This window comes from Papilio machaon, chromosome 11 (genome assembly GCF_912999745.1).
Source record: "Papilio machaon chromosome 11, ilPapMach1.1, whole genome shotgun sequence".
NCBI lineage: Eukaryota > Metazoa > Arthropoda > Insecta > Lepidoptera > Papilionidae > Papilio > Papilio machaon.
This window is the reverse complement of record NC_059996.1, coordinates 2143807-2154785: the sequence shown is the minus strand read 5'-3', so window position 1 is coordinate 2154785 and position 10979 is coordinate 2143807. Positions and strand designations below refer to the sequence as shown.

The window sequence follows — 10979 nt, the reverse complement described above, 5'->3', positions numbered from 1 at the left end:
AACATCTTAATTCATGAACTAACCAAGCCCCGAATTCTAACTTCTGTGAGTTTACTTAAAGAAGTTTTGCTTCACCCTTAGAACACTAATCGTTATGCTCACAAAACATTGTTCTAAGTCGTAATCCAATTATTAATTTACTTGACAAATAAATGTTACTTTCTGTACTGGTTATTCTAGATGTTATCTAACCTTAAACTTTCGTGTTATTATGTATATAGCTTAATTTAATAATAACAGTTTTTAATTGTTACTCACATTTTGTGTTAATTAATGCAGAATAGTTGACGACAAAAGGAAAAAGACAGAGAAGCTTAATGCTTTTTGCATGGAAAGGATTTCTGTATCGATTACAATATTGTTAAATGATTTAGAATGAAAGATTCCTGCAATATCATTGTTCTAAAATCACGGAGTCTTTTACTATAAATTTTGAACATGTACATATTTTGACAAATTTTAATATTAAAAAAAACTAATACTAATAAGCTATGTGTATTTTTCAGATATCATTTTCTGCTAATATGACTAACATTGATATTTCTTTGTCCACAGATCTGCGGCTCTGCATCACTCTTTCGCTTTGTATTTCGCTTTGTGTGAAATAAAAACTGTATTAAAAGTGTGTGACAAACATTAACTATCTAATATTAATCAATCAATTTTACATTTCGTTACTGAATGTCGTTAATATATTGATGTGCTAAAATAGTTTGTTTTCGTAATATTGAGTATTAATAAACAGCAATAATTACGCAATTATGAAACGTTGCAGACGTCCCCAGTGTAATTAGTTTCGCGAAACGTTTGAGTAGTTAATGAATACTGAGTAAATGTTTTAGTCCTGGAACTAGTGTTAAAGTGAAAGTGGTTGCAAAAAACTTTAAAAAAAATTCGTGTAGTCGATGATCGATACTGTTAGTGACCGATAGCAATGGAGTGCGGTGTGCGTGATAGTGGTGTGGTTCCATCAGCGTAGCGGGAGCGTGTAGTAGAGCTGGGTGCGCAACGCCACGGCGTCGTCGGTGCAGGGCGAGGCGGGCGGGGGCGGGGAGGCCGAGCCCGCGCCCTCGCCCGCGCCCGACGCGGAGGCGCCCGCTAGACGGCGGCGCCACCGCCCGCTCTACCGCCGCTTCTTCCACTATGTTCGCACCGCGTGGACCGGCGTCAAGTTCGCTCTCGGTAATATAATCGACATTGTACTTTAATTATGCGCTTGTCCCGAATTTCAACGGAAACTTTGTATACGTTAACTGCTTAATTCCATTACACATCGTCACCTCTGAATGAATCCCTTCTACATTGCTGCCTACATATACATATTTAAGTTATATGCCATTAAAATGTTCATTCCTGACGATTATGTGCCCTTTACCTTTACTTCTATGTTATTGTTACATTAGTTACAATATTTTATACATTGGTTTATTTTACACATTGATGCGACTAGCCATCAAATCCACTGCATTTAATAATATTACTTTTAAGTGGATTTAAAATTCTAGTACTATCACGAATATTTGTGACAATGGTATTCGTATCGGCATAGTCAATTATGTAAAAAATAAATATGAGATCTTTGGTGTACTTTAAGCCCGATGTGGCGCTTCACAAATTTTAATACAATTTTTTTGTCAACGATACGAAAGAGATTGTCACAAATAATCGTGCTAAGTTCACTGTTTCTAAATTTAACTTAAAACAACACGAATATATTCGAAGTTTCATAATAATGAAAGTAGATAAAACTATAAGATAAGTCTAATTTGAATCTTTGCTATCTCAAGAGAAAACCACGTGAGCGAAGCATAATCTGAAATTAAACGCTCGCTCGATGTCGCCATTAATATGCAATGCATTAAAAACAGTTTAACATTAGACAGCTATGCAAATTATAAATTAACATTTTGTTAACATTGAGTAATATTACAAGGGTTTTGGCTTTACTTGATAGAACCTTTACTGTCGGTTCCCATCTCTGTCCATTCAATACTTACATTCGCTTTGTGAAAACGGAGCTAACAAAATGCATTTGTGCGGTTGTTTCGGCAATGAAAACCTACGGTTAAAATAGCATTTAGCAAGACTTAATTTGCTTAATCAAGCTTTATATACTTTTGATTAATAAAGCTTTAATTAATCTCTTTCTATTACAACAAGAAGGGACCTTTTAATCAGTTAAGAAAAACACCTAAAAATTATATCGACTATAAAAATGATTATAAATATACTTTTATTACTGCTAAGAGTATTTTTTTTAATTCTCGATTTCTTTTGTTCACGCCGTTAACAGTTTAAGAAAATTCATAGTCGGTGACGTAAATAGATCTGATTTGACAGTCCTGATAGAAAAGACTAGTTTGTTTGTTAATATCGACTGTAAAGATGTATGAAGTAATTAAGTGAATATTAAAAATATGAAACAATAAAAACGATCGTAACTAAATTATGAAACTGATAAAAAGAAAGTGACATTGTCATGAAAAATCTTAGATTTGTATTCAGGCTTGAAGCTTAATACAAACGAGATTTTGTTATTGAAGGTTTTCTTGTTATTGAAGGCACTCGCGAACTTTGCTTTCTTTAAGTGTCTCGAGGAAAGCTTTTCTTCTGTAGACTTTAATTACATAAAACCAGTTTTAAGAACGCAGAAGATATATAACAACATTGATGTTGAAAGAATGATTCACAAAAGTTCTAAAAAGAATTGTTTTTTGTATTGAAATGCCAAATATTTTTTGTAGGACCCAATTGAGGAAGCTTATTTTTATCTAGTATATAAAATTCTCGTGTCACCGTTTTCGTTGCCATACTCCTCCGAAACGGCTTGACCGATTCTCATGAAATTTTGTGAGCATATTCAGTAGGTCTGAGAATCGGCCAACATCTACTTTTCATAACCCCCCCCCCCATTTTTTAACTGCGCGCGGACGGAGTCGCGGGCGACAGCTAGTAGATTTATATTAAAGTATTTTAATATGTAAAAATTGAGTAGACTTTTTAAAAAAATTAATGAAAACATGCAAAGTTATAAGGATTTCCTCAATTTAAAAAATAACAATAATCCCGACAATACATTTCAATAATTAAGCAAGCGGCTGTTTCATTATTGTGAATCTGAAACAAGCCTGGTATGCTGACTGTTTACGTAACGTGAACGTAGTATATTCGGAAATTGAATGTTATCTGTTTAATTATACAAAGTGTTAAAATGTTGAAATGTTTCGTTTCGTATAAAGTACCAGCTTTGCACGATTTAAATTGATATTCCTAAATATTTTATAGTTAATATTTGACTTGTATGCTATGTTCTGTATTTACTAATATAAAATGCTTATTTTACTCTCTCTAACACTTTTAATCTATTATTGTGGTATATAGAAACGAGTAATTAAGAAGTAAGAACAGTAAGTACACTTAGAATATTTTATAATTGTTAGTACAAGTGTAATCAATTTTGGATTGTATTTGTTTGGAAAGCGATTGGGAATTGATACTAAATGCAAATGATCACAAACGTACGGCGCGTACTGTTGAGATGAAAGTAAACACGTCGCGTCGCTTCGGCATTGTTATGTTTATTTGTTGCCAAATTGTGTCTGACTCACACTGATGCAGTGAACTGGTTAGTATATATCTAGAACATAACCGTAAGTTTACTTCAACCTCTCATCTTTACGAATCAATTTCCAACTTTTGAAAATTGTTTATTTTTTTACTCTTATCTGAATTTTAAATGAAAGTTTTATAATAACTCTCAGCATTATTTGTTACGCGGTTTATAAATTAAACTATGTAATTAAAATAATGTGGTTAAAATTTCAGCATAATTTACGGGTACAAATGAAATAAATATTTGAACATATTATGATAGATTTAATTTTGATTGGTTAAGGAATTTAAAATATGTACACAAAAGGTGAATGTAAACCGTGAGAAATAATGACTAAAATTGAGAAATGTAAAATTGAGGTTAGAAAAAAATGAAAGAAAAGGGAACAAGGTATGTACGTGAAACAAATAAGGTTGCCAGACATAGAGCGGTTGGCAAGGATCTCATTGTGGGAACGCTTTGTTCGTTTCTTTTTATTTCATCGTACTGAGTCCGGACAAGACTGCTTCAAGAAAGTGGCTTCATTTCTTACGCTATGCCAAAAGTCGTTGAAGTTTTTGTACACTAAAATGTTTTCGTACATTTAAAATACATTAATATTCTTTGATCTTTGGGGGAGGCCTATGCCCAGCAGTGGGCGTTACGAGGCTGAATGGATGGATAGATGGATGGAATATTCTTTTAAAACTTCTGATTGTACAGGCTTAGGCTCTGTATTTTTAGTAGCATCACAAACAGACATCGTATCACTAGTTAAATATTCTCAGCCTCTTTTTATTGGTCGAATATATTTTTATTCGAACACCATTTAGTTGGAGTAAGTATTTTTTTAATAGTTTTTTGCATTTTTTGTGAAAATATTAATTTAATATTTTAATAAATTTACCAACTAGCCAGCAAAAGTATCACATATGGCTAAAAATGGATTTAGTTAATACCTTTCTAGGAAAAATAATTGTAGACATGGCAAACATATTTTCTGAAATGCCTTACAAACATCTACCAGTAGTTTTTAAAAGTTATAAAAATAAATAGAAGAAGAATAATTAAGTTTTTCTTTTGTTTTTTGTAAAATTATGTAAAGTTTCATTAAAGTATACATTTACCAGCTAAACAAAGCTGCTAAATTTCGACGTTGTACTCTCGCGACTTTTATAACTCATTATCATACAGACCATTTCGTTCTTATATTTTACTACGAAAGCTTAAACATTTCATTGTTTAGAACGTCGGATGTTGGAAATAATTTTCGACTCTAGATGCTATTTCTTACGGATCATTTCGCGTTTACGATCTTAGCTTATATACTGCATAAATAATGTACAAATTTATTTATGACATGGAATATTGATTATTTATGCGACATAATGCTGAAGACAGAAATGTTTGAACGAGTTTAACGGTGCGTAGTTATTAAATCATAAAGTGTTTTAAAACGCATCACAGTGTTGTGACAGAAATGAAACTTCTTAAAAATGAAGAAATAAATGGGAACAAAAAAAGAAGGTAGAAAACTTAAGTATTGTTTACATCTGCTCAATCATTCAAATCTATTTTTATGAGAAAATTCATCAAATCGTTGAATTGTTTATCATACTGGCAAGAATTAACAAAAGAAATAGCTTTTAACGATAAAAAAAAATAACGAGGCGCTATAGTTGATTTTGTACAATATTTGCGTACAGTAAAGAGTTAGATTGCAACGGCTAATGAAGCTGACGACCGCCGCTCCTCTGCAAATAGAACAATTGTTTACCAAACGTCCGCGCGTTTGTACAGTGCGCATCACACTAACCTCGCAGAAAATAGGCCTTAAATTCATCAGGTACCAATCTGGAAATACTCGTACATTGCGGAATACATAGAGTCGACAAACATTATATTTTGACCAGATTTAAATTTATAAAATTCAGAGGTCGCATGTTTTTTATCTGTTTTATAAGAATAAATTAAAATAAATTAACAGCAAATAATCTAATCCATGATTAATCGATTCACCTTTGAAGCGTTACTTCTTATATTGGACCTTTCAAAAATAGCCTAAGCTGTTCGCTGGTGCAGCTAATTACATTTCATTAAATCATTTATTAATTGTCGTTTATAATGTCGCAATAGCCTTAACCGTCAGTTTTCTATTTCTTCGAAAACGTTTGTTGATATTTTATTGATAATTTACCTTACCTTTTTCATTAAATATAAAATGAACCGTCTCTATGTATTTCTATATTCTATGAACTCATACGTTTGTGCCGAGGATGTAGACGATCTTCTAATAGTATTTCCTCAACATTCTCACTATTACGTAGTTTGACTGTGCTCTTGTGTACTAAAGGACTTTCACAAAAATTAATTAACGTAATTAAAGCAAAATGTCCGTGGACATAGATATGGAAAGTTTCTCTCGGAAGAAAAACTTGCGTCGACGAACTCTGAACACTTTGAAGTCAGCTGTGATGGTTCTCAAACAAATAACTAGTAAGTTAGTTTAGAAAATTTAATTAAAAATCATATAGCTTTTGTTCCTAATTGAACTAAGATTTTATTATTTATTTATTACTTTTTGTCGTTTGGCGTATATTTGTTTAGTTTCTTACGTTCCTATTACACGTGTGACAAATAAGAGGTTTATATATTAAACGTTACCTCGTTTCTTTTCTTAAAAAATAATTTACGAATCTACTTTTCAATTAATAATACCGTGAACCTTATAAATATTCATTATGAATTTTAATTATATAGCGAGAAGTTTTGTCGGATGCTGTTCAGTAATTAAGTTTCTTTTATATTAGATATTCAATCATGGCACAAACAAGAAAGGTAATTTCCACATTAATTAACATCTTGGTTGAAGGGTAACGGTAAACATATTTTCCTGTTTCCTCCAATATTGTTCGGTTCTCGATGTAGTTTATTATTGCTGAAATATAAATGTACAAAACTCTTACTAGTTTATATTCAACATAAAACATATTAATATTTCTGACACATAATACATTTAGATTGGCGTTGTCAATTATAATACCTAGCTGTTGTCCACTTTGTCTGCTTTGTATGTTTCTTCGGGTCGGAAAAAAAAGATTGTTATTATGTACTCCAATTTTATTTCAATTTATAATAAATAGTAATTTTAATAATTTAAGCTAGAAGTTCCATTTTTTATGTCATGTATATGATATACGATAAAAATGATTTATAAAAGTATAGTCATAAATATTTAAAGAAGTCTATACCTTGGAAGATATGTTTTCATAAATCATCTGTCAAATAAATACTTCATTTTATCCTAGTTTAATAACGTATATTTCATACAAATTGAAGGCAAAAAAATGATTTTACCTTTTTCATCTTTTTATTGTAGACTATAATTTTACTAGTAACGCGCACAAGCTTCAATTATCGTTGGTTTCTAAAACCAATATTCCTGTACAAAACATATTATCTCAGTTAATTACGTTAAAATACATCTATTTAAAGATTCAGATTACAAGTTAGGCAATAATATTATGATATATAACCTCAAGATAACCTTTAGAAAATACACACACTATAACAAAGAAAATACTATTAAAATTACTAATTAAATACAGTAACCAGATATCTCTTTGTTGTCAGTACCTGTAATCAAGGCATTGTCTCAAAGCGTTTCAAACTATATTGTATTCGGCTAACAGCCTTTAAATGTTGCTGTCATGGCCGGCTATGTCTTACGTCAATTATTCATTTGCCTCTGTTGATAATTCTCCCATATCTATATCTATCTATATATATATAAAAGAAAGTCGTGTTAGTTACACTATTTATAACTCAAGAACGGCTGAATCGATTTGACTGAAAATTGGTGGGCAGGTAGTTTATAACCAGGAAACGGACATAGGATAGTTTTTACCCCGTTTTCTACTTTTTATTCCGAGCGGACAGAGTTGCGGGTAAAAGCTAGTATTGTATAGTTGAATCCAACGGAAAATCTGAACTATTTTACCTTTAGTATCAAAAATTAATACTATTACTTATTAAAGCAGTAGTATGTTTGTATCATCAATTTTTAACGCTAAAACTTTCCAAAATATAATTTTTCCAAATAAAAATGAATATGACATTGTCAGCTGGTGAAATGTGTAAATATAATTTCTTATTTCTATTGATCTTGAATGTAAATGTATTCTTTGATTCTATAGTAAAAAGTATATTAATATACGAATTGAAAATGTTGTGCTCCTTTTTAAAGAAATTTCGCGAATGTTGAAAGTGAAACTTTACACATTTAAAGTTATAGTGCAGAAAAGCAAAAGAATTTTAACCAATAGGTGACCACTAGTTCTTCAAGTGTTTTCAAATCATTATAAGCCATAATACATGTGGAAGAAAGCTTACCCACTCTTATCGTAGTTTTTTTTTTTTAAAGAGAGACCTATAACTAGCACAGGATTATAATGATAATTAATTGTTAGTTTAGTTAATTAAAATAAATTATTAACAACCGTGGTAAAATATTACAAATTTTTACTCCTTGATTTCAATTATTTAAAGCGTACATTTTACGATTTTAAAACAATGTATCAAACAATGTGGACAAAGCGTTAATCTTGCTTGACCTCAATAAAGCTTTAACAGGTTCAGTTAAAACAGAGGTCGACGCAGACATTTTTATCGTTCACAGTTCTATTTGAGGATTAACAATTAAAAGTAGCAAAAAAAAAAACATTTTGCGCTACTCTACGAATATTCATCTTTTTTATTATATCTTACTAATATTATAAATGCGAATGTTTAGATGGACGGATGAATGGATGTTTGTTTGAAGGTATCTCCGGAACGGCTGAACAGATCTTGATGAAATTTGGTACAGATGTAGAACATAGTCTGGAAGAACACATAGGCGGAATAGCGGGCTACAGCTAGTAATATTAAAGGCTTATACATATAAAACAGAATATTAATACTATTAATTAATATTTAAGATTTATGTTACGTGTTAACATTGAAATTATTCATGGTTTGTTGCACAATCAATGTTTGTTTTCTTAGCCAAAAGTTTTGCATCAAAAAAAAATATTTATTGGTCAAAAAGCAATTTTCCACAAAACATTTCTAATCATTGTCTTAGGTTATGGCAATTTGTGTTATTGTATTTATCCAATACTTTTGTGTATGCGATAATACATAAAATGTACAGACGAATTAATAACCTCTTTCTTTTTTAAGTCGACTAAAAGCCACTTGCAGAGAAATTTTGAGGCATCAAAAGTCTCACAAAGTCCTGAAGAATCTTTCACATTTTATAAATCAAATTAAAATTGGTGCAATTTATATTTAAGTAAGTTGAAATTAAATAGGTTCGAATTAAACAGCGTATAAAGCTTTCTGAAGCGTAAGATAAAGGTGACTTTTGCAGAGGTTAAACAGTGAAATTAAAGCTTCCTCAAAGGAAAAGCGAAAGGTAAATTACTTTACCCTATACAGATTGCTTCAGGCTTGGTTTCGGATTGTGCTTGTATAACTTCCAGATGTACATATACCCACACAAGTATAAACTGGCTATTTTTTAATCTAATATATAAAATTCTCGTGTCACGGGGTTCGAACTTGAACTCCTCCGAAACGGCTTGACCGATTCTCATGAAATTTTGTGAGCATATTCTGTAGGTCTGAGAATCGGCCAACATCTATTTTTCATAACCCCTCCCCCCCATTTAGTTTTTTTTGTTAACTGCGCGTGGACGGATTCGCGGGCGACAGCTAGTAGGTAAATAACTATATAATAAAAGGTGACAAACGAGGAAGCTGCCACCTCAATTCGCCGAATTAGCGAAGCAAACGCTGTCTATAGGCATCTTTAATAGCTTATGTGATGCCTACTTTTGACGTAGCAGGGGCCGCACTGAAAGAGGATATCTCCACTTCCCAAGCCAAATTCACTTCCCCTTCCCTTCCCAATCTTGGTCAAAAATTTGGCCTCACACAGTATATACTACTCTTCCAGTATTGCCGTAGAATCTGAATTCACTACCTTTTGTGGCGCTCATATATTGGTAGATTATGTTTTTTTATTGCTATCTCAAGCGTATTAATTATAACTGGGTCATAAGCAAGGGTTGCTTTTTATTTATAGTCAAATGACTCCCGTCTGTTTATTTAATTTTTACTTCACATTATATATTTTGTGTACTTGATGTGATTACAATGCCCGTACAAACTAAGTTAAAAGCATTACGATTGATTTAACCTCTCGGTCTATTGTTGATTATTTCAGATATTTTAAAAAATATTTTAGTCTTACTAAAATCATGATTTAATTCCCTATTTAGAAATGAGATATTAAATAAAGAAATAATACACATTACATACTATATAATTTATACTGAGGTTTTGAACTTGATAGCCAGAGGCGGTGGACGGGAATAGTTCCAGTGTTTAGGTAACACCGCGTACTCGCGCGCATCCCACCGGCCAGCAGTAAATAGGCCTTAAATTTGTCAGGTGTTAACGTAAAGATATTACGAAATGGAGTGGAGTCGACTTACTAATAGTATTGTAAGAATAAATTATGTCTCATCAGACACACTTCACCCTTTTAATGACTTTGTGCTTGGAATTTGCTAGTAGTTTGCATTCGCTGTAACAATGTATACGAAGGGGATAAATACTATTATTATTTTGCATTGACTTTAATTCAATACATGGTAGGTTGTTTTCAATTTGGGTATAATTAACAATGATTTTTACTAAAAATTACGTAAACCCTACAATAGACAACACATAGCTCCATAATTGTCTCTATTATTATTCTTTAAGGTAAACTTTTACGTAAAATCCTCAAAAAAATAGAACAGTGCTCTCCTGAGTCAGTCGGGAAAAATGAAAATAAATTTAATTTCAAAAACATTTTTCCATCTCCACATATTTTGTTGTGCGATATGAGTTATGGCTTCCATAAGTGGACTGTCGAATACTGATATGCATTTACCAGTACATTCTCGACTTCCAGAACATAAAGTACATTTTGCGGTGCTCCTTTTTCACGCATATGTCCAAAATTAAAATGTCCGTAAACATTGATATGGAAAATTTCGGTCGAAAGAACAATTTACGACGCCGAACCTTAAGTACATTGAAATCAGCCGTGACCGCTTTGAAACAAATCGCAAGTAAGTGCTAAACACACAACATTTATTTTTACTTATAATTTTGTTTAGTTTATTTTATTTTAATATGAATACGGGCTGTGTTTTTAGTTAGCAATACTTCTTTATATAAAAGCTTCAAATACATTTTACATAAACAATTTGTTAACTATAAATTGGCTCTACTAGTATTCCAGTTTAGTAAGCTAATTTAGCTAGCTTTGAAACACGAATTTCCTAAAACT

At 31.6% G+C, this 10979-nt stretch overlaps 1 protein-coding gene across 1 annotated transcript in view; it reads left to right on the top strand.

Annotated features, from left to right (window-relative positions):
- Positions 1–1061: 1061 nt before the first annotated feature.
- LOC106708685 (Kv channel-interacting protein 4) overlaps positions 1062–10979 on the top strand; it is a gene marked incomplete at its 5' end in the record, with an annotated part of 75290 nt that continues 65372 nt past the window's right edge. Inside the window, one exon of the mRNA XM_045680083.1 lies at positions 1062–1182. Coding sequence (XP_045536039.1) covers positions 1062–1182 — 121 coding nt within the window. The remainder of the gene's footprint in view (positions 1183–10979) is intronic.